General features: G+C 38.7%; 1 protein-coding gene across 4 annotated transcripts in view; it reads left to right on the top strand.

The window, feature by feature from the left end:
• The window catches only part of LOC138165242 (leucine-rich repeat-containing protein 7), a 601,375-nt gene that overhangs the window by 464,314 nt on the left and 112,640 nt on the right, over positions 1-24,421 (top strand). For all 4 annotated transcript variants that reach the window (XM_069093366.1, XM_069093369.1, XM_069093367.1 and 1 more), the window contains 3 exons: positions 8,537-8,666; positions 10,681-10,796; positions 17,892-17,961. In XM_069093366.1, coding sequence (XP_068949467.1) covers positions 8,537-8,666; positions 10,681-10,796; positions 17,892-17,961 — 316 coding nt within the window. The remainder of the gene's footprint in view (positions 1-8,536; positions 8,667-10,680; positions 10,797-17,891; positions 17,962-24,421) is intronic.

The following is a 24,421-nucleotide window of genomic DNA, read 5'->3' as shown; positions in this document are numbered from 1 at the left end:
GTACTGGGGATACAAAAAAAATACAAAAGACAGTGCCTGCCTTCTAGGAGCTCCTAGTCTAAGCCCACCAGACCAGCCTTTCTAAGCTTTCAAGGAGTCTTAACCTTACTGATGGGTAAAACTCAACCCTTTGATTTGCATTCAAGGCCCTCCACAATAATCCAATTAAATAAACCTCCCTTCGGCACCAACTAAGTGAAAGGCTCTCTGCGGGACCCTGGGGATAGAAAGATAAAAATGAAAAATAATAGATAAGATAAGGAAAGATAAAAATGACCCAGGGTTCTACTGGGGGTGGGGATGAATACAAGTAATTTGTAGAATAGGAGAACCCTGGGGTGATAACTGGTGTGATAAGAGGTTTCCCAGAGAAAGTGACACCTGAAAAGAGCTGAGCCTGAGAGAAAAGGCAGAATTCTTCCAGGCAGAGATGCAGAGGAGAAATGTATTCTACACTTAGAAACATAAATGCATATAGCTATTGGATGGAATAATACATTCAGGGAACACCTAGAAGTGCCCATCTTGATTAGAACATAGTACATTCCAAAGGGGGTCAGAAGACAAATGGCTGGAAAGGGATGTTGGAACCAGATAGTGGAGGGTCCAAAGGGCTAGCCATTTTTAATTTGTTCTGACCCATCTCTCTAGACAAATTCCCTGTATTGGAAATATATCTTACTTCTGCCTCCTCTCTAGCCCATCCTTCCTTCCCACCATTTCTCCTTCTCTCTCCTTCTTCCTTTCTCATTACTAGTCCTCTGTTCATACCATTTCCCTTCCACTGTCCACTCTTCTCGTCCTTCTGTCCATTATCATTACTGCATGGAGGACCTCTCTCACTTTCCACCACATGCAAATCGAGCCCGTCTTTCAACATCTAGCTTAATTCCCCCTTTCAGTGAAGTCTTTCCAACTCTCTGCAATCCATCACTCTCTTCCTTCCAATGAACTCTTGTCACGTTCATTTCACCGCTCATGCTATTAGTAAAAGACTTTTTTAGCTCACACACAAACATATATATTTAGTTATTATTTACATGTCCAACTGTACTAATAGAGTATGTATATTATAAAAACAAGTAGAAATATAAAATGAGAGCATGAGGAGTAGGGAGTGCCCTAGTTTTCATGCCTGGATGATTTTTAAAATGACTAAACAAAATTGTAGTTTCATCATCATGTTCTGAATGTTGAGTTTTTAAATTGTGATGGTTTCATACTATCATTTGCTGATATACAATAGTCTAATAAAGTACAATAAACACTTTAGGTGGAGTTTAGCATTAGTAGTAGAAGGAATAAATCCATGTTGCACATTGCCTTGAGAATTTTTATTTTGGGGAGCCAGCTTCTTGTTCTATCTGATTCAATTGTCATTTTTACCTCGTAACATGACTGATTATCTCATCCAAGGAGCAAGAGAGGTGTTAGCCATAACATTTTCTCTTTGTTTTCTTATGCTTGCATTATTCATTAGTACTCTTTTAAACCTGCAATTCCTTTGCAGGAATATTTTTGAGGATTGGTTTAGTTAAAACCAGAGAATAAGATCCAGAAATTGACTTAACAGGGACACACAGATGGTAAGCTAGCACACATTGAAAGTGAACCGAGTGAGAGTTCCTGGCCCCTGCCCTGAGCTCTAGCCTGCCCATTTTTCCCTTGAGTCACCTTGCTTACTGAATATGAACTGTGAATGAATATATGACATGCAGACCAGGTGAGGGTAACAGCATCAATGCGTATTTTAGATATTATTCAAGCTTAATTTCTATCTTCACATATGCATATGTACATACAGTACAAACTGTATAGTTTTCTTATATTTTTCTGCATTCTAATCAATGAATTAGTTTGTGGTGTACCCCCAGGATTCCTACACTCCACTTTGGAGACCATTGGTCTAAACTATTTCTTTGACATTTCACCATAAATTGCCTTATGATTTCTTGTATTTTCTGAATGTTTATCTTTTCCATTGTTGGTTGCCTTTTCATGTGCTCCAAATTTTCTTCCCACCTGCATTGTAAACAGACAATCTAGTTTCCTTCTTGCATCTCCTACTAGGAGATGCCATCTCACCATGGCAGCTGACATTTCTCTGATGCTTTAAAAGTACTTTATATGCATTCTCTTGTTTGATCCTCACAACAGCCTGTGAGTTAGGCACAACAAACATTATTGTCCCCATTTTACTGTTGAGGAAACTGAGGCTCAGAGAGGTTAACTGACTTAACCATGGTCATATAGCTTGCAAGCATCAGAGGAACAATTTGAACCTAGGCCTCTCCTGACTCCAAGTCCAGCATTCTTTCCACAACACCATACTGCCTCTTAGTAGGTTCTCATTACAATTTGTCAATTATTAATATAGATTGGTATGAGGTTTGAAATAATGCAATTAATAGTTTTCTATTTGTTTTTTTAAAGGTCACTTCACAAATGAAATTAAGTGGAATAAATCCAAGTATTTTAATTTGAGAGATCTGTCCCTATAGATAATGACAGCCATCACCTTATTTGACTGCATCTTGGTAACTGGTACTAAATGTTATAGTCACATTATTTTGTTACTAAATCAACATTGTAGAAAACATCAAACTAAACACAAAATATGGTGGCTTTATTAACTTCATTATGTAATTGCAACCTCACAGAAATCTTTGAGTTTAATTATTGAATAAAATTTATAACTCAAAAGGAATTTTAGTATCATGAGTGAATGTGTGATTTCAGCTGAGGTATACAATAATCCTCAGGATTAACTATTTAAACTCTGGGACACATTGTTGAAATATGTATAGGCAATAGTCAAATTATATTTTACATATTTTGTGAACCTGAATTCCCACCCACCACCCACCCGGTATTTCAGCTCATGACTACAGTATATAGATGGTTGAATGTTATCTTAAACAATTCCAGTGGTATTGGTGAAAATGATTTCTAGACACTCAGACTCTTAGAGTTTAAAGGGCTAGGTAGGCTAGGTCAATTCCTTAGGTCCATAGTCTCCTTCCCTGGTGTGTCATCATTGCATGGAGCTTACCCTGAGTGCTTGGAGACTATACCAGCAGACCAGGTTCTCCACAGAGATGATTAAGTTTAAAGGCAGCATGATTTTGAAAGCCTAAGATATCTGAAATAGAAGAGGATAACAGATTATTTGAAAAACATCCCAGTTACTCGTTATTACTCAGCAAATGCAATCAAGAACATTCCAACCACTTCTGCCCATGACCCTACTTTCTCTTTTCTTGAAAACCTCTGTGATAATAGTCTACAGCAGTGTACAAAAGAAGGGAGCCACAGGCATGTACATATAATAATAATCTCAAGCAGTCCTTTTCTTTAGAGTCACACAGTTGAAGGCAATGAGACCTTCCTTGTTGGTTGGTTGTTGACTATAAAACAGCATTTGACTGACTAGGGCAAATTTTCACATTATTTACTCCTCAACAAGATATTGCGATGGATTTTCTCTGGTGATCCCCATAGCTAGAATGCTCTCTCTCACCCCTTCTTCCTTGTTTCCCAAACTTCCTTTAAATCTCAGGTAAAACCCCACCTTCAACAGCAATTTTGTCCTAATCTAGTTGCTTCCCTCTGAGATGGCTCCAAATGATACTGTTTTGAGCTTGTTTATAGATAGCTGTTGGCATGTTGTCTCTGCCGTTAGTCTGTGGGCTCCCCGAGGATAGGGACTATTGTCACCTTTCTTTGTAGCCCCAGTGCTTAGCACAAGGATACAAAGAGAGGCAATAAATATGGTTTGTGCCATAAAGGAAGCCATATTCTAGTGGAGTAGAGCACATAGAAACAACTCAGTATTTACAGGCCGATTGTACCCATCCAAATCTCATAGGCTTGAGAAAGACACCCTAAAAAGGTTGTAGTTCTTGGTTTTCATATAGTTGCCTTTGAGGCTAATAAGGTAGAACTACAACTTCTAGGGGTAGCTTTTCCCTCCAGTTATGTGACATTTTCTCTTCTTTCAGATGGCTTGAAAATTGTTCTCTGGGTGCTTCCAAAATGGGGTTGCCTCCGGTAGGGTCGCATGTCTCCAGCTGCTCTTCCTGCCTTTTCTGAAGCTCATTTCCTTTCCCTTATTATAGCACATCAAGGACAGAGGTGTTGATATTCAAATGCAGTTGTTCTCCAGTCATTAATTATTAAAATAGATCAATATGGAAACAATGAGGTGTGTCATTTGAAGGGGGAGGGGGACTTTCTTTTGTTCTAGTTTTATTTCTAAATGCTGTTGAGCTGGCTTAGCTGGTGGCTGTGTCCAGCTTTCTTTACACACATTTTCCTCCACCTCTTCACAGTTTGCAATATGATCCTGCTTATAATCTTCTATTGTCGTCCTCTGTAAGCTTTTACATGTGAGTTTATATTCTAAACTGGCTTTACCCTTCATTGCTAGGTCTCTACATGGCAAAGAATTCAAGGGTTTGCTGGTCAAAACAGTTTGGGTGCTCTTTGGCCTCCTCATTGTGACCATTGCTTTACAACAGTTAAACTGCTAAAGGACATAGTAATAATTAGAATCAGTGACTTTTCATGTATCCATTTCAAATTTTTTTCAATGGCTTAATTTCTTGTCAATAGTTCACTTTAGTAGGTAAGCTTGAAACTGTTCTGTCTGGCTTTTACATATGATGAATAAAATAACCACTATACAGAAATTGGGTAGTAGAAAGAGAAGGCAGGTAGGTAATACTAACCAGTTTTAAGAAAAGAGTAAACATACTAAAGGACAATAGGTCATTATTGTAGGAGTTTGTTCAATTCATGAGAAACCATATTTTTGAGGAAATGTCTAACTTGAAGATCTATGTCAATGATTTAAATTTTTATGGAGAAAGTTAGAATATATTGTTAATATTACTAGTATTGGTATTCTTTTATAGATAGTGTAGCTGGTATGTAAAGCATACTTTTGTCCATCCTATAAATTGCATTTATAACATGAGATTCTTATTTTCATGAAGTGAAAACATAAATAACTTTGAAAAGCACATAAATCTCAAAAACTTGCTTCATCCAATATCTTTAATATCCCTCCCAGCTTTATGTCTTATATATATTTAATTTCTCTTCTGTTCCTTTATGCAAAGCATTGGTAACAGACTGTTAAATAACATGACAAAACTCAGATCTTGGAAACCCTCTTCCAAGGTGCCATGAACCGTTACCTTCTTCTTTGGTCCAACATTTCACCCAGTTCCAAATCCACCTGATGGTACTATTCTCTAGCCCAAAGGTATTCAACACATTGTTTTCACACTTGGAGGTACAATACTACCCCAAGAACCCATAAGATTAAAGTTGGGAAATATTTAACAAAATAAATAAAAATTCAATAGAACATAGATAATGTTAATATGTGGTTTTCTAAGCCAATACGCAGCATTCAGGGATCTTTTTACATAATTTAGTGGCCCCTGTTTCTATCTGAGTTTGATATCATTGATCCAACACACATCTGTATAGTTTTTCCCACAAAGAATAGCTCCTAGCACATTTTCATATGCTTTGCTAAAATATAGGCAAATTATATCTATAGCATTCCTACAACCTATCATCCTTCTAACTAACTTCCAAAAAGGAAGTGAGATTAGTCTGGTGTGATATATGTTACTGTGTCTCATAATATTTAAAATGGTGGCACTCCCATGAAGCCTTTAATATGTACTGGAATTTTGTCTGAAACTAAAGTTAAATCCCTCAGACTGTATACAACAGACTTCATTCTCTTCTCACATTTGAAAAGTGAGACATTTGCCCTTCTCCAGTCCTGCTGGACCTTTTTCCAATATCCAGGATCTTTCAAATATCATTGAACTGACTCAGAACATGTCTTCCAGTGTATCTTATAGGCATTTTACCTGTACTTTTTACATGCTTGTATAGATATCTGAGGCAAGGTTTTATGGCAGGCACCTTTCTTGAATTTTATATCTTGGGAACTTATGGAAGTTTCTCCTGCTAATATTCCTCTTGCCTCATCATAGCTACTGTTTAGGTGGGGTATCTAACATGACTGACATCAGCAAGCAGTTTTCTACCTCCCCAGCCCTTTTCAGTTTAAAGCCTATATTACAGGTTTTCAAGACACCAAAGAGATATATTTTCACCATCCCTTATTAGGCATACCCCATCATTGATCAGTAGCCCATCATTTACATTTTTCAAATCTTGGTCCAGAAGTCCAAATCCCATTCTCAGCCACCATATTCTTAACCAGATGTTCTCTTCCTACATCTCCCTTTCCCTTCCAAAGCCTTTGCCTTCAACCAAGTAATGAAATCACTACCTTTGCCTCATATTCCTTTTCTTATCCAAGACTTTGTGTTCCTTAGCAATATTTTCTAGAATCCTTCTGGCAGTCTCATTTATGCCAACATGACCCATCAAAAGTGGGTAATCGTTCTCTGTTTAACACCACCATGTCCTGGGGACAGAACCTTGGAAGACAATGGGCCTTTTTGTAGTTGTTTTCAGGTTAATAAACAACAGAGTCAATGCTCCTCAAAAGAGTCCCCAACAACTTAATACTTATCTGCTTCCCTCTGACCCCTACTGGCTAGGTCTCTCATTTGGTATCTCTCAAGTGCCACATCACAATACTTTGGAAAACCAGCAGCCACTTCTTCCCCAGAAAGTCTTCCTCCTCTTCATAAAGAGCCTCTGATTTGTTTCTTGCATCAAAGGTTTCAGAGATCCCTCATTCTTTTCACTAATATATCACATCCTTCCACCATCCAAACTGGCAGAATTCAGCAGTACCCTTTGCTTCTACATTCATCATCCTCATTTTTCCATTAGAGTTTTTCTGATTGTGTCTTGTTTTCTTTTCAAGGAATGTTTCTGTCTCCCTGGTGACCACTGTGAGTCTTTACTTTCTCTTCTAGAAGAAGCAGAAGCCTGTACTTTGAAAACAGATAATGGTCCCTCTTGTCATAGAGGAAATTCAAATTGTACAATTAGCACAGGATGATTAAAAATGACCCTGCTCTCCACACTCATGAGAAGTGAAGACCTCAGTCTTTAGGGCTTGCTAGGAAATCCAAGCCTCATAGTTCAATTTAAAAAAAACATTGATTAATGGGTGGTTGAAGACAAAAAAAAAAAAAAAAACACAGTCCCTCCCTTCGAGACTCTGACAATCTGCTGAGGCATACCCAGCAATCAAAGACAATCTAATCTGAGAGGGAGAGGGAACTCTAGAAGGTTTTCCAGAGGAGGCAGGGGACCTGAACTAAGACTTCAAAGAAAATAAAAATCCTGAAGCAAAGGTGCCAGCCTTAGCCTTGTGTAAACCCAGATGCAGACAATGGAATGTCAAATTCAATGAACTTTTAAGAGTCCAGGATGACTGGGCCAAAGCATATGGGAAGGTGATTAATGTGAGTAACAGGGCTATAAAGTTGGTTTGAAGGTAGGTTTAGGGGGAGATTTAAATTTCAGGCTCAGCAATTTGCATGTGACCCAAGAAGAAATAGAAATCTAGGGAAGTCTTGGAGGAGAGGATCAGAACAATGCCTCAGAAAGGTAACTATGAGAGCCCTATGTAAAATGACTTAGCATGGGAGACACTGGGGGGTTGGGGAGCTGCTCCCAAGGCAGTCCAAATGGGAGTTCACAGGGCCCTGAAGCTGTATACTTAGCTGTGTACATGCAGAGAAAAATGGGGAAAGAGATGCCAGGATGTAGAATCAGCATGATGCCAGGAAGGGTCTATAAGAACTAGAAGATCTAAAATTGAAGGTCAGGCCTGAGACAAGATACCCTCACTAGAAATGAGGGAAATGGAGGAGGGGCGGGTTTAGCATGGACACAGTGAGTCCTTCATAGAGACTTGAATTGAAGGTGCTAATGAGCCATCCAGGTGAAGAGGTGCTGCCAGCCTTGGGCCACGCAGAGCAGGGGTTCTGCTAGGCCCTTTGGGGTGGCCATTGAGTGGCTGCTGAGCTGACCAAGCTGATCAAGCCAGGAGTGTGGCCCTGAGTGCATGGTGATTCTGCCACAGGGGCATCAAACACACACCCACAACAAACTCAAAGGTAGCTCCTCTCCAGTTTGAACACGGTATATTAATTAAAAAAACTAAACCCATAACTATGTGGTTTCCTAACTCACTATGTGTCCTGCAGAGTTCATCATGGACAGTTTAGTGGCCTCTGTCTCTACCTGAGTTTGATGCCGCCATTCTGCAGAACAACTTAAACATACCCACGTTTGAGAAATTCATTTGGTGACCTGTAAGACATAACCAGCATCTGCACAAAAGTCAAATGGTGACTAGGGTCAAACAAGAGGCTAGCTCCAAGGAGAACTCATACTTCTGTTTATGAACTAAACTGACCTATTTAAGTAAATTGGTGAAGGTAATTTAGATAACTCTTTTATGAGACCACTACATGATAAGTCTCAGTTTGTTTTGAGGATGGGGGCAATGTGATTTTATAAAACCTTATTTTTATGACCTAAAATTTTGAAATGATTTAATCTGTGTTTGAAATTTCAGTTTATCTTTATTAGAAGAATTTGACTGCAGCTGTAATGAATTGGAGAGCTTACCTTCCACGATTGGCTACCTGCATAGTCTTCGAACATTAGCTGTCGATGAGAATTTTCTCCCAGAACTACCTAGAGAAGTAAGAAATTAACTTCTATACGTTAATTATTAATGTGGCTGTTACTTGATTACATGTTAATATCTTCAGAGTAGATTCATATGGTATGTGATATAAGCAGAAATCAGTTAAAATGGAATTCTGCTTATCTCAGGAAACAAGGGACATGCAAAAATGTTATAAAACATATTTGGATTGTGTAAAAATTAAAATTTACAAAGTATGTTTTCTATATTTACTTATGCCACTACTCATTTAAAATATTCTACTACAAGAATTACATATATGCCCATTTTTTTTCTAGATAAAACCTAATTGTGCCACCATACGTAACACACAGCTCAATTATTCAAAAACTTGGAATGTATATTCAGAATGACAAAAAAGTTTTTCCAAAGTCAATTAAAATATTACCTAATTGGAAGTCAAATCAATAATAAAATATTTTCATTGAAGATATACTTGTATTTCCTACAAAAGGATTCAAAACTAATCCATATGTTTTATTTTCTTGGAAAAATTAAAAAATTTGTTTTGTGGGTAATGTCTATTTCAGATGAAAATTTCTTATTTTGTCTGTTTCCTATTTTTAAAGCCATGAGATTTAAGTTTGGTAATACTAATATTTCAGATTCTCCTAAAATGTTTACTAATACATATAGGAAATATATTTTCCATTTAAAAACTTTACTTAGAAAACATATTTTCCATATCCAATGGAAAATTGAGTTTCAGTGAACATTTAAATTCAACTTCTTTCTTTCAGTACTTCCTTAATAAAGAACAAAAATTTAAACTTTTTTTTTATTTCCATAGCATGGAGTATTATATTAAATTGGCTCATTTGTAGGCCCCCAAAAATGATTAATTTCTCTAGGAAAAAAGGATCTGTATACTCCTTTTGTAGTGAAATGGGTTTGTCATTGCTGACTTTGGCAGCTAATGGCAATGTTAACTAAGAAGACCTCATTATAAATAAATATTTTATTAAAGCTGAAATCTTGCTGATAATGTTGTTGATGGTGGTGGTGGTGATTGTGGTGGTGATCGTGATGTTGATGGTGATGGTGATGATGACGATGGTGATGATGGGAATAATTATGTTGGCAATGACGATGCTAAACCTAATGTATGAATAGTCAGGGAAGTGTCATGTGTCTTAAGGAAAGTGCTCTTATACAGGAAGGACATTAGACATGCTTAAGAAATTTCTTGAATCATGGATTCGGTCTTTAGTTTGGTTTTTCATTTTTATTTTTGTCTTTTACCTTTTATTTATATCCCCTGGGCTTAGTCCAGGGTTTTGTATATAGTAAGCATTTAACAAATGCTTGATGACTGATTGGCTTAAAAAGAGGTATCATTATGTGACATGACAAAATCCTTTGAAATGAATAGGTATTAAAATAATTTTCTCAAAGAAATACATTGAAACCTATTATTGTCTTAAATATTCATATGAAATGTGAATAAGCAAGGATGTGTGATTGTACCCATGTTTAGAAATGCCCTGCAACAGCACATGTCCAGGCCATTTATTCATTTGTTCCTTGGCAGATCTGAGCTGGGTGGCTCAGTGGATAGAGTTCTGGGCCTGGAGTCAGGAAGATTTGAGTTCAAATTTGACCTCAGACACTTACTGGTGGTGTGACCCCAGGACAACAGCTTAATCTCTATTTGCCTTAATCCAGTGGAGAAGGAAATGGCAAACCACTCCAGTATCTTTGCCAAGATAACCCCATGAACAGTTTGTGACATGGTTCGTAGGGCCATGGAGTGTGATATGACTGAACAACACAACAAGGTTCAGTTTTAGGAAATTGCTTGGAGCACACAGAAGTTACAGGACTTGCCCGGGATCTAGCAGCTAATAAGTACCAGAGATTGTCTAGGAATGTTGCCTAGTGCCCTTTCCACTGTGCTGTCCTACCTCCATTCAGATGGAAATCATAATTACTCTTGCAAGTCAAAGCAATCCATAGGAAAATTGTGACAAGATGAAGCTTCTTCACTTCTTTTCCCTTTTTGTCCACAGATCGGAAGCTGCAAAAATGTTACAGTCATGTCACTGCGCTCTAATAAACTGGAATTTCTACCTGAAGAAATTGGACAGATGCAGAAATTAAGGGTCTTAAATTTGAGTGATAACAGGTATTTCTGCAATGTTGTACATCCTATATAAATCTTCCTTTACTGAAGAAAAATGATGGGGGTTTTTCTAGTAAGTTTGGATTGATCATTTGCTTTTCCATGCTGTGAACGCAAACAGTAGTAAACCATTTCACCACTAGTTCTAGTTAGTAAATAAAACCTCAGAGAGGGGCAGACAAGTTACATCCATCTAACTTTATTAAAATTCTGTTAGAATACAGAAATGTTTGTGTGTAAATGGCCCTAGTCAGAAGCATCCTACAATTTGGAAGGGTAAAAATGCTCTCTGTTTCACTATAATAATAGTCCACATGATTTAACAATAAATAAGAAGTCTGTGTGCACCCATGACTATCTCCAAATTACTTGGCAGTGTAAATATTGGGATTCCCATTAGAGTAGTAATGATATCATTAAGATGTCTAATTGCCAGTCCATGGTTGTGATAGTAATGGCAATTAAAGATTCCCCTGTATTGGCTTGGTTTTCAAATTGATTGTATTAAAACCCAGAGTTTGTTAATCCCACCTGTGGGATGGGCTTGTTGATGTGAAAAGAAAGTCCTGAAGTGGGAGGAGCTGGTGACGTAGATTTGGAGAGACACTGGAGAGAGGCGGAAGATCTTTTTTTGGAAGCAGCACCTCGTGGAGAGAGAGAGGCTAAGAGGATTGCTGGTGGCCGCTTTGAATTGCCCTGGACTTTTGAGACCTGCCCCCTGAGCTGCCAAGGACTGAGGAGACATGGCTGTTTTGCTGGTACTTTGTCTGTCTGTTTTGATGTTATTTTGCCAGATTTGTCCACTGGTGAAAGACTGTCCTGTTGAAGAAGTCCTGGAACCTGGCATTTGGTTAAGAAGGCCTGAGACTGTCCTGCAGACAGAGAGTGAATACTGTCCACTGGTGAGGGACAGTACTGTTGTTGCAGGGGTCTGGAGACTGTCCTGCAGACAGAATGAATACTGTCCACTGGTGAGGGACAGTACTGTTGTTGCAGGGGTCTGGGAGCCTTTCTGTTGGTTCAGAAGCCCTGAAGAAGGATTTTCTTGTTGTATGTTTACAGAAATCCTGGGAGAGGGCTTTGCTAATGTGTTCAGGGGTTCTAGGGCTGTTCTACAGACAGAGGATAAATTCATGAAGGGACTGGCAATGTATCTTATGGCCTTGCTAAGCCTTGTCTCTCCAGGAACTAAGATTGCTGAGAACTTGCCTCGTGTCAAGATGAAGAAAAGACCTCCATTTGGGTATTAAGTGCTGTGTTTAAACTTGATGTAACTCTGGGGTAGATTCAATTGTGATCCAGGGGTGGGGAACTTTTGACCTTTTTGTGTTCTATGGTTGAGCAAATGAATGTATTTTACTTATGTTTGGAAACTAATCTCCATTTGAGAAGAGGGGCTTTGTGGTGGACTTAATTAAGGTATAGCCTAGGGGTGGAGAGGTATTTGGAACAGAGACTTTGTAATTGATTGAATGATTGGAAAGTCCTGGGGTGGGGTAGGCCTTGGAGATTATTTAATCACACTTAGTAAATGCTGTATTTTGAATGATGTCATGTTTTGATCTTCTCTGTTCTGGGTTTGTTACTGAATAAAATAGAGAGCACCTATGCTGGTATTTTGAACCTGGGAAGTTGCCTTTCCTTGGCATTACATTACAATGGTACTCAGAAATTATTCAGTATAGGTGATAGGAAAAATAGAAAAGCCAAGAAAAAATTCCCATAAAATTCAATGGTAAGGCTTTGGTATCTTAATTATGTTACAAATTTTTGTTCTTCTGAGTTTAATAATCAACCAAACCTTCCTGGAAAATATTTCCATTAACCAATTAGTATATATAATATGCAAGGAAAGTCTTCATAAATATAAGACTTTCATCAGAAAATAACAACTATATTCTTTTAAAAAGTTTTAAGTTGAAATGATTTTTTAAAACTTGAAATCAATTTGTGAAAGATGAAAGCATTATAATAAGACATCCTAGAAAGTATTTATTATTAACCTTGACTCTTGCAAGGTAGAAGATAGCAGCCTGGAAAATTAAATTAACATACATTTACTAAGTGCCTACTTTGTGTAACGCACTGTACCAAGCCTTGGAAATACAAGCAAAAAGAAAGATATTTCTGTCCTCAAGGAACATTGTAATAGGAAAAGTGGACACATAAAGGAAACAGGAGGAAGAAAGTAAAGGAAGATGAAGCTCCCTGTTTGGGCTCTTGATGGAAGAAGAGAAAGAAGAAGTAGAGGCCAGAGAGAAATGAAGGAGGGAACAATGCTCCTGTGCCTGGCCTGGGCTCTGCTTTCAATTGGAGATTCTGGGAGGAACACAATAATCAGAAGAGTCTGAGGGCAGAGGGACAAGGTGCCAGGCTCAAAGTCAGGAGATCTGCTTTCAAATCCTAGCCTGGCACTGACCACTCGTGTGACCTTGGGCAATTGGCATCATCTGTCTGGGCTCCGATTTCTCTCTGTAAGATGAGGGACTTGGGCTAGATGATGTCTAAGGGAATCATCTCTTTGATGGCCTAAATTTGAATTAGCTCATGTTGTAAGCTCATTTGAATATGCCCTGTAAGGGGAATGCAACATGCAGATAGATATATGCAAATTAGTGATCTACAGGATAAATAGGAAGTAATTGAGAAAGGGATGATGTTGGAATTGAGAGAGCTCAGGAAAGGCTTTTTGTAGAAGGTTAGACTTTTGCTGGGATTTGAAGGAAGCCTGGGAAGCTGGGAGGCAAAGATGAGGAGGGAGAGCCTCCCATGTGTGAGGGAAAACCAGAGAAAATGCCTGGTGTTGGGAGATAGAGTGTCTTGTTTGAGGAAAGGCAAGGAGGTGAGCATCACTGCATTGGAGAATAAGTGGTGGGGAGGAAGATGTAAAAAGCCTGGAAAGGACAGAGCTGGAAGGGACTGGGTTGTGAGGAGCTTTGAATGCTGAACAGAGACTTTTATATTTGGTCTTGGCAGTGACAGGGAACCACTGGAGTTTACTGAGTAGAGGGGTGACAAGTTGGACCTGTGCTAGTTGTAATTGTATGTGCACGCATCACCTTCTACTGTGCACAACAGCTATTTGTGTGGGGCTCATCTCCCCTACCAGGGGTGACATGTTGGACCTGTGCTAGAGTTTTAATTTTATGTGGACACATCGCCTTCTACCATGCACAACAGCTATTTGTGTGGAGTTCATCTCCCCTACCAGGGGTGATAAACTCTCTAAGGGCAGGTATTCCATTGTATTTATTTTATAGTTACCATGTTGCCTTTGCCGAGCCTCACACTCAGTAACTAGTCAATAGAGATTTTCTGAATGAATGAATGAGTTGCTCATGATTAGGAGAATTGTTGTGATCCGATCCATAACTCAAAAGGAATCCCATCTGAAACCTTCCCAATAAGTCACCAATCCAGGCTTGTCTGGAAATACCAGAGTGTGGGAAACCCATTGCCTCTTGGGTAACCCTCTCCAGCTGTTTATGACTCTCCATATTAAGGAGTTGTAGGCTTTTCTCATGACAGAAAGCCAAAATTTGTCTCATAGAAACTTCCGGTCATTGCTGCTTGTTTTGACCTCGAGGACCAAGTGAACATCTGTTCCCTTTTCCACACAAGAGTTGTTCAAATACTTGAACAAGACAACTATCATGTCTCCCCTGTATCTTCTCTTTTAATAGGAAAATAGATTTAAAATAGAGGGGACTTTGGGAGTTAATCTGCCCACCATGTTTCAGACTTGAGATTCCCAGTTACTTCCAAATTAATCTTCATGGGATGTGGAATTGAAGCCCTTCACCATCATCATCATCATCATCCTGTTTGGCCTCCTCTGGACACTCTGCAATTAGCATCCTTTAACTTCAGCACCCAGAATTGAACAAAGCACTCTGGATGTGTTCTGCCTAAGAAGATCGCAGAAGTACTCTCACTTCCTTGTTCTATGACTCTCTTAATGCAACCTCAAAATGCATTATTATTATTATTGCTGCCTGGTAAATCACGCTGAGCTTCTCCACCATTGGGACTAGAGAAGCAATGTCCCCACTGTTCACTCTCCTGGTCAGACTACATCTGGAGTGGTGTGCTGACTTCTGAGTACTGCACTTACAGAAGGACATGTTGAAGTTTGAAAGCTTCCAGAGGAAAGTAGTCTGGATGGTGAGCATGTCATATGAAGAATGGTGGAACTGGGGCTATCGAGACTGAAGAGGAAAAAAAGCAGAGTAGATATTTGAAGGGTTGTCATGCAGAAGGAGCATTAAATGTGTTTTACTTGGCTGCAGAGGTTTAGAACAGCAATGGAGAGTAGATTAGATAGGAATACAATGAATTCAAATGTGGGACGGTATGGTTAGATTATATGAATTTGTAACTCACCTGATGAACATCATTCTGGAAGTAGAGGAGGGGGGGGTTGGGGAATGAAGATTACCTTGGGTTGGAGATTGACAATGTAGGTTTGCCATCAGATCAAAGAGACCTGCTAGCCTGTGCTGGGACATGGGTAAAATGCCAAATTCAGTGGGGAGAGACCTAAAAAGAGACCAAGAATTCAATGAATGATTCAATAAGAATATAATGAAGCCAAAACAATTTTATTTTTTTCTGCCACACCCTCAGAAACTAGTCCTTAGCAACTCATTCATTCAGCAAATACTTATTAGATATTTTGCATAAATACTAGTGTCCCTATGGCCCCAAGCCATAAGAGACATTAAAGGAACACCAAATAGAGTCCAGGAGAGCAGAGTTCATTAGGAATGATGATCCATGCTTATAGAAAGCCGCTTTCCTAAACTCAGAGACAGAGCTCACATAGAACATTCCATGGACGCTTCAGTGGAAGGTATGATTCGTTAGAGAGCCCTGAACAACTTATTACTTTTATTTAAAGGTAATTCCACAAATTACATGAATTCCTAAAAGTCAGCACCTGATACTTTCCATGTGGGTATTTTCTCCCTCTTGAGAAATATTAATTAGCTCCAAAAAGTGAAATTGAAGACCTTGCTAAGCTCGAATTACTTAGATTTAGTTGGATGCAATATGAAATTCCTCCTAGTCTCATGTGTTTTCTGGAAGACAAGAGAGTATAAGGGAAGTTAAATGTACTTCATCATAGAGACTATTTCTAGATTGGGGAAGACTAGCCTTCAGAAAAGGTTCATCACTTTAATTGAGCACAGTGTGTACCAAGACCTCTGCCTTGCTTTTAGTACATAGGAAAGTTTGCTGAGACCCCGAGAACAAGAATGAATTGCAACTTGCTTAGAGCTAGCTCTTATTTCACTGGGATGATTACTATACTATCACAGACTATTTTTATTAATATTTTGTTTCCAAATTTGAAAATAATCCTTTAAATATACATCAGTTCTTGCTTTTCTTTTAATTATATGACATTATATCAAGCTAAGGTTATGAAAAATGCTGTCCTCATTGTTTGTGTCCAACTCTCCATGACCCCCTTTTGGGGTTTTCTCAGCGGAGATATCAGCGTGGTTTGCCATTTCCTTCTCCAACTCATTTTACATATGAGAAAACTGAGGCAAACAGAGTTAAGTGACTGAATCAGGTTCATACAGCTAGGAAAGGACTGTGGCCAGATTTGACCTCAAGAAGATCAATCTTCCTGAGTTGGGCCCAGCACTCTCATCTACTTTACCACATAGCTGCCTCCTATGAAAAATGGCACTGTCTTTACTTTTCCCCAGAGATGACTAGTAATTGAACTTATACACCTGGGGGTAGATTTCCATGAAAACTCAATGAATATGGTCTTGAGGCAGTTTTCTCTTCTTATGAAGACTAGTCATGGAATTACATATCCATAATTTCACTTTTCAAATTAACATTCAAACAACTGGATATATCTCTCGAGGATAGTTTATTCACATTTATCATTAAAACACATTGGTTTCAAAAGGAATATACCTATGTAATTAGCAAAAGAGTGTACCATCTAAAGCTTATTAACTAATGCAATGAAAAATAATAATAAAATGAAGAGTAAAATAATATCTTTGCCAAATAGGCATCCTGCAGCTCAGTGAAATCTAGAGCCAAGAAGAGGTGAGTTCAAATATATCCTAGGACACTTACTGCCTGTGTGACTCTGGGGAAATCACTTAAACTTTGTTTGCCTCAGTTTTCTCATCTGTGAAATTGGAATAATAAAAACCACCCTCCTCCCAGGGATTTTGTGAGGATAAAATGAAATAACATTTGTAAAGTGCTTTGCAAACATAAAGTGCTATATAAAGGCTAATGATTATTATTACCAAATAAAATTTATATTGCACTTACAAAAATATTGGCACTTGAATGTTCTTCTCAGTGATACCTTCTTAAGTCATAAAATTTATCTCCATTCCATTACTTAAGACATGGAAAAGAGATTCCTACTTAATAGCAAAGGAGAGATGAAAGCTAATGAGAAAACAAACCAAAGTTTCTCAAACACAGTCATGGTTGGTGGTGGTGGTGTTTAGTCATCTTCAGTCATTTCTGACTCTTAGTGACCCCATTTGGGGTTTTCTTGGTGAAGATACTGGAGTGGTTTGCCACTTCCTTCTCCGGTTTATTTTACAGATGAGGAAACTGAGGCAGAAGTAGGTGACTTGCCCAGAGTCACACAGCTAGTATTTGAGGCCAGATTTGAACTCAGGAAGATGAGTCTTCCTGACTCCAGACCCAGTGCTCTAGCCACTGCACCACCTAGCTACCCCTGCTCACATGTTGACACTTTTCCCTGTATGATTCTCGTCACATCACTTCACTGCCTGGGCCATGTTTTCTTCATCTTTAACATGATAGGATTGGACTAGATGGTCTCTAATCAGTCCTGTAGCCCTCCATGCATACCCATAGTGGTTGACAAGTTCACAAAGGTAGTTAGTGATAGAACAAGACCAAGGCCAGGTCTCCCAGCTTCCTATCATATCGGGATGCCTGAGTTGAATGTGTTTCACTGTAATTTAAACTTTTCAGTAGCAATCATAGAGTATAGCTGTTTAAAATAAACTATCATAAAATATAAAGTGATCATTTCCACAATTCATCGATAATGTTAAAATACTGTTTTCTTTTCAGGCTGAAGAATTTACCATTCTCGTTTACCAAACTGAAAGAGCTTGCTGCTTTGTGGCTTTCTGACAATCAAGTAAGAACTTTTAAAAATCATCTCCTTGTAATAAAAAGATTAACATGTCATCAAAATATGAGTGAACTTTCATATCTTTGACAATTTAGTAAAACCAGATGTATGTTAGAATGAGAGGAAAGTGAACTCATGAGTGGTATTTAAAATGTGTAATAAATGTATAAAGTTCTACTTAATGAGTTTCACAGAGACCTGCTTAAGCACATCATCATGATGTGTCAGAAGACCCAGATTCACCAAGGCTGTTTCAGCAGAGCCCCAGTGCTCAAAGATTTCACCATGCAGAAAAGGCTCAGTACTATCCCACAAACTGATCCTGTCTGCTGCTCAAGGAACAGCTTAACTGAGGGACAGAGAGATTTGTCACCAGAGATTGACCATTTGGGCCAGGACCACCCATCAAACAAACAAAAAACACAACAAACATCCATTTGTTCCAGAGTTCACACAACTAGAAGTGACTCATCGATTCTGATATTATCATTATAGACAAAACCAGAAAATGCAGTGAAATGTCAAATAGAAGGAGGGTTCATTGATTCTCCTTGCAAAGGCAAAGGAAGGAAGTGGGAATTGTATCAAAAGGAAACAAAGGGTATAATTTTATGGAATGTTTTGTCATATTTAGTGGCACTATTCACAAAAAAGCGTTTGTAAATAGACCACCCTGAAAATAATCATAACTTCTCCATAACATCCACTGAAGAGGATAAAGAAGTAGAGAAATGTTATGAGGTCCTTCTAATTAAATTAGTATGTGTTAGGTGTGTATTATTACATATTTAATTCTTGGTGACATAAATACAAAGCTTGGCATAGGAGAGTACAATGAAAATAGGGTAGAAAATAGGGTTTAGGAATAAGAAATGAGAGGTGAAAAAACTTGTCAACTCTGAGGAAATCTCATCAAAATCTATTATAGAAACTTTCATCAAGGAATCAGGAGTAACTGGACATAATTAGTACCAAGTAGCATCGCAGAAATTAAATTGATGTTTCAACATACAAAAAAACGACTTGTTCATGTAGGAGCCATTTATAAATCAGCTGTTGTGTGTACAGTCAGACCAACAACCTATTATGGCAAAGAAAGAAATCAATACAACTCTTGGGGGGAATAGCACATCTTATTATTAGTGAAAAAAATTGTTGAAGAAAATATTACTACTGGCTGGCCCTTGTCTGCAAATCTTTTTGAGAATAATCTGCACATACATTAAAGACATCCTTGATGAATGTTTGCAAAGGGAATAGTCAGGCTTTTTGCAACAGTGATCTAAAGCAAGCCTTTTTTTTAAATAATCACGCAGCTGACTAAAACATAGAGAATATCTAATGTCACTGCACTTCTGTTGTCACGATGAAAGAAAGCATTTAATCAGTAGAGACAAAGATCGCTGTAAAGATTTGCTTTAAACATGAGACCTTCCATGTACATCACAATCATACAACATTATGAAAACTATAATGTCACAGGTAACTTTGGTCAACATTCCTCAGATTATTCATAGGAAATGAGACGTGAAATAGGACGTGAATACAGACGTGAAATGTAGTCTCACCAAAGTTGCTTGCCACCATCATGGAGGACAGCAGAGAGAATCAAATGGAATATTTGTAAAGCATTTTGGAAATCTTCCAGTGCTACTCAAATGCTGGCTCTTGTTTTTTCTGATTGTTACTATTACTGTGGCTGGTGCAGAGATTCTCTATGGATGGCAAGATCTTCTAGACACACTGCAGAACTGCATAGAGGAGATCCATATTCACTCAGAAGAGTGTGGCCTAACTATTCACCAGGAAAAACCATGTGGATGAAAAATGGCTGTTATTCAGATGAGGACATTCAGTTAGATGGATAACCCATACAGTGGTTCCAAGAACACATGTATCTTGGACTGTCACTGAGGGTAAACAATGGTCTGCCCTCAGAATTTAACAGTAACTGAAGAGTAAAATGCCTTTACAAAATTATGCCGTTTTAAATTACCTCAAACTTCTTCCAGAAACAACAGCTCATCTTTTTAAGATCAGTATTCATCCAGTGACACCATATGACTACAAGCCTCTCAGGAATTGGTATTATTTCCCCAAAGGGCCAAAGAGAAGAGCTATTGCTGTCATTTGCAGGCTGCAACATATTACCTGGATAATTGCACCAGGAGAATGGTGTTAAGCAGGGATGGGGACCCTGCAGCCTCCAGGTCGCACATGGCCCTCTAGGTTCTCAAGTAGAATCCTTTGGGAGGGGGTGGGGGAGTGTGTGCCAAAAACAGAAATGTCAACAATTTCTTGACTTGTAGTAAAGATAATTTCATCCTTGAAAATTTGAAGTATCTTAAAAAGGAGAAATCCATTCTGAGTCTGACCTTTACTAAGAAGGAGGAACTGTTTATACAGGAGATGGAGTTTGGAGCTAATCTGGCATACACATTAGATTTTAGGAAAATGGATTCCAAAGAGTTAAGAAAAAGTATAGATAAGATATTTTGGATTTAAAGTCAACAGAGGGTCAACCCATTGGTGATGGGAAGTTAACAATAAAATCCTGAAAGAAATAATTCTGATGAGGAGGAAAATGGAAAGTTGTGTAAATAGGTTTCTATGAATGCGCAGAGAACTCACCAAGTAACCCATAGGATACCCATTTTTCTGTGTGGGCCCTCTAGAAAAGATATTCTAGGTTCTAGGTACAATTTGGCTTAGTGCCTACTTAAAACCATAGCTAAGGAGCTCACACCAATGCATACACTTTGACTAGCCACCCAGAGGCTATTATATCCAATAATAAATGTACCTTTGATCCCTTACCCTCCCATCTTGCCTAGCAGATTCCCTTCTCAACCATTCCCTATCTAACCACTAATCTTTCTCTATTTAATGGCTCCTTCCACAAAGTCTTCAAATGTGCCCAATTCTGCACTGTCCTTAAAAAATACCTTCCTAGACTCTTATCATCAATTTGTCATCCAACATCTCTCCTTCCTTTATCAAACTTCTAGGCGGGGAAAGCTGTTTACTCCTGTTGTCTCTACTTCCTCCCCACCTCCCACCATCATTCAACTGAAATTGCTCCCTCCAAAGTTTTCAGTGACCTCTTAATTGTAAGTCTGATGGTCTTTTCTGAGTCTATCCTTCTTGACCTATCTTCTGCATTTGACATTGTTGTTCATCCTCTGTTCCTACATACTTTCTCCTTTTTGGTTTATGATCTATCCCACACCTCTTACTCATGAGTGTTCCCCAAAGATCCCTCTCTATACTCTTTCACTTGATAGCACCATTAACATCCATGAGTTTAATTATCACCTCTATTTACGTGACATTAAGTCTATAAATCCAAACCTAATCACTTTCCTGACTTTCAGTCCTACAGATTAGTATTAAAGACAGAGCTAGAAAGAGTCATAAAGATCATCTAAAATGACTCCCTCCTTTATAGATGAAGAACTGAGTCCTAGAGTGGTTTAATGACCTGCCCAAGGTTTCATCCCCAGCTGCCAGCTCCTCTATTCCCATTCCCCTCAACCTAATCCCCCCCAGTGTTTCACTCAAAAAACATCCAGCCCTCCTACTTTGCTTTCTGGAATGTCTTCTCCACAGATAACAAACTTGCTTTCATCCTAAATCTTTTCCTTTCTCCCACTTCCATTTTCTGGCTTTCACTGAGAGCTGACTCCCTGCCAATGATGCAGCCTCCTGAATGCCCTTTTCAGCATTGGCTACACTTTAACTGATCCCACACAACTCACTGGATAAGGTAGGGTAGCTGGAATATGTTTTGCTCCCCTCTTCTACTTCCAGTCTCTCTCTCTACTACCCTCACTCATGTGATGTCTGGGCGAACCATTTGTGCCTGACCTGTGATAGAGCCTTCTGAGCTCATATTAATCTGATAAGCCAAAGTCAGACCCACTGTGCTTTGACTCCAACATAGAGATGTCATTTTGGTCCTCTTTAAGAGCAAAGAGCAAAAAAAACAACCAAGCAAGCAAGCACAACCACAACCACTCAGTAGCTTGTCTTTTCAGGTTCCATGTCTATCACCCAGTTCGAATGTTGGTAGTTTTTGTCTACCTAGCCTCATGATACTTCTCTCCTCAAAAGTACAGTCCCTGTTTCACAGTCTTTCTCTCTTCCCCAACTCCTGCCCTCATAAAAGAGGAATTCAATATACATGTTGCTATTCTCTCCAATATTCTACCCTCCCAGCTCCTCAACTTACTCACTTCTCGTGACCTCCTCTACCCCAGCTCAGGTACACACAGAGATAGTCGTAGTGTGATCTTGCCATCATGCACAAATACACCACATTCATGAAATCTGCAATTCCCTTCTCTGACCAGTCTGTTGTCATTCAACCTCTCCCTCTGCTTTGCAGCTGTAAACTCTGTTCTTTATCCTCACCGTTACATCCAGTCCCTCAACTCAGTTCTTTTCTAGGCCATCACTTTTTACTGCCACTACTCTCCTCCCTTCTCCATCTTGACTCCTTGGTGAACGAGTTCAACTCAACACTGTCCTCGAGATTCCCTTGTCCCCTTAGCCTGTCACAATGCATTGCCTTCACTCCTGCTCAGATGTTTCTGAATAACATTGGAGAAAAGTATAAACTGGGTCCAGCACAAATTTATGTTGCATAATCTTAACTGGGCCTTCACTGAGATTGCTCCCTCTATCCTCCAAACTTTATCACTAATATTCAGTCTCTTCTTGTTTGCTCACTGCTTTCCTACTACCTACATACATATTCATGTAGTCCCCATCCTCAAAAAACCCTCACTTGGCCCATCTATCCCCACTAGGTCCATACCTCTCTTCCTTTTTGTATCTAAGGCAGTCTACAATCAGCATGTCCAGTTTCTTTTTTTCCTCACTCTCTTCTAAAATGTCTACATCTTGACTATCAGCCTCTTCATTCAAAACAAACTACTCTCTCCAAAGTTATCAGTGATATCTTAGTTGAAAAATCTAATGGCTTTTTTTTTCAAGTCTCATCCTTCTTGATCTCTGTGCAGCCTTTAACATTGTCAAACACCTTCTTCTCGATCCTGCTCTCTTCTCTCTAGGTTTCCATAAAACTATTCTAGTATTCCTCTTATCTTCCCAACTTCTTCTTCACAGTCTTCTTTGCTAGATTTTAATACAGGTCACACCTGCTGATGATGGGTAGCTCTCAGGCCTCTGTCCTGGACCCCCTTCTTTTTTCCCTCTATACTCTTTTGTTTGGTGATTTCATCACCTGCCAAGGATTCAATGATCATCTCTGTGCCAATGATTGTAATATCTATTTATTCAGCCCTTAACTCTCTGCTGACCTTCAGTTTTCAATCTCCATCTGGCTATTGGATATCTTGAAATGCCTTATAGACATCTTAAATCACCATGTCCAAAACTGAGCTCATTATTTTCCCCAAAACTCTCCCCTCTTTCTAACTTTATTGCTATTGTCAAGGGTCTCATCATCCTCCTGGTCACCAGGCTTTCAAATGAGGGATAATTCTTGACTTAGCCTTCTGACTCCTTCTGCCCAATCTGTTGCCAAGTTCTATTGCTTTTACCTTTGTAAAGCCTCTCCAATATTCCATCTTCTCTCCTCTGACACTGCCCTTATCACCTCATGCCTGGACTGTTACAATAGCCTTCTGGTTAATCTCCTTGCCTCAAGACCCTCCCCCATTATCCATCTCATCTCTCATAGCTACATTGTACCCTCTCCTTACCTCCATCCTTTCTGTCCTTCTTTCCCTTTATGATAAAGCTCAAGAATTATCTTCTACACTCAGAATTTTCCAATCCTTCCAGTTGCTGGTGCCCTCCCTGAAATACTTCACAGTATTGAACTACTGGTATCTATTTCTTCTCTACACAAAAACACATACAAATACACATACACACATGCATATTGCTTTCCCTGATAGAATGTCCACTCCTTGAGAATGGTTGACACCTACTAGGTTCTTAACAAATTATTTTTGATTGATTTATTTGTTTAATAAAATATATTTAATTAAGCACATAGCAAATGAAGTGAGAGGAAATCTCCCCAAGCATGAGGGGTACATGTGTAATATCAACTGAATAATGGCTAGAGTGATTCAAAGTTAATGAAAGTTCATTATAGGCTAGATTTTACCTAGGAAATATTCATGGAAGAGTAAGTCCTGAAATGAGTCTTTATTCCCCTACCTCCCATATCTCCCTTATGTTCTTCCTCCACTTCTGGGAGGAATTTCCTTTATCTATTTTTATAACCTTGTGTTTTATTCAATTCAACAAACATTTATTCATTTTCTACTGTGTGAACTGTTCTAAATTCTAGGAGAGGTGCAAAGTTCTCATGATAGAATCACTTCCTTCATGGAACTATGTATGTTTGTGTGGAAATTAGATAGATAGATAGATAGATAGATAGATAGATAGATAGATAGATAGATAGATAGATAGATAGATAGATAGA

This window comes from Petaurus breviceps, unplaced genomic scaffold (assembly GCF_028583685.1).
Source record: "Petaurus breviceps papuanus isolate PSGF00001 unplaced genomic scaffold, PetGlider_PUasm1.0 208, whole genome shotgun sequence".
Lineage (NCBI taxonomy): Eukaryota > Metazoa > Chordata > Mammalia > Diprotodontia > Petauridae > Petaurus > Petaurus breviceps.
Note: the sequence above shows the minus strand (reverse complement) of the source record. Positions and strands in the feature narration are given on the sequence as shown.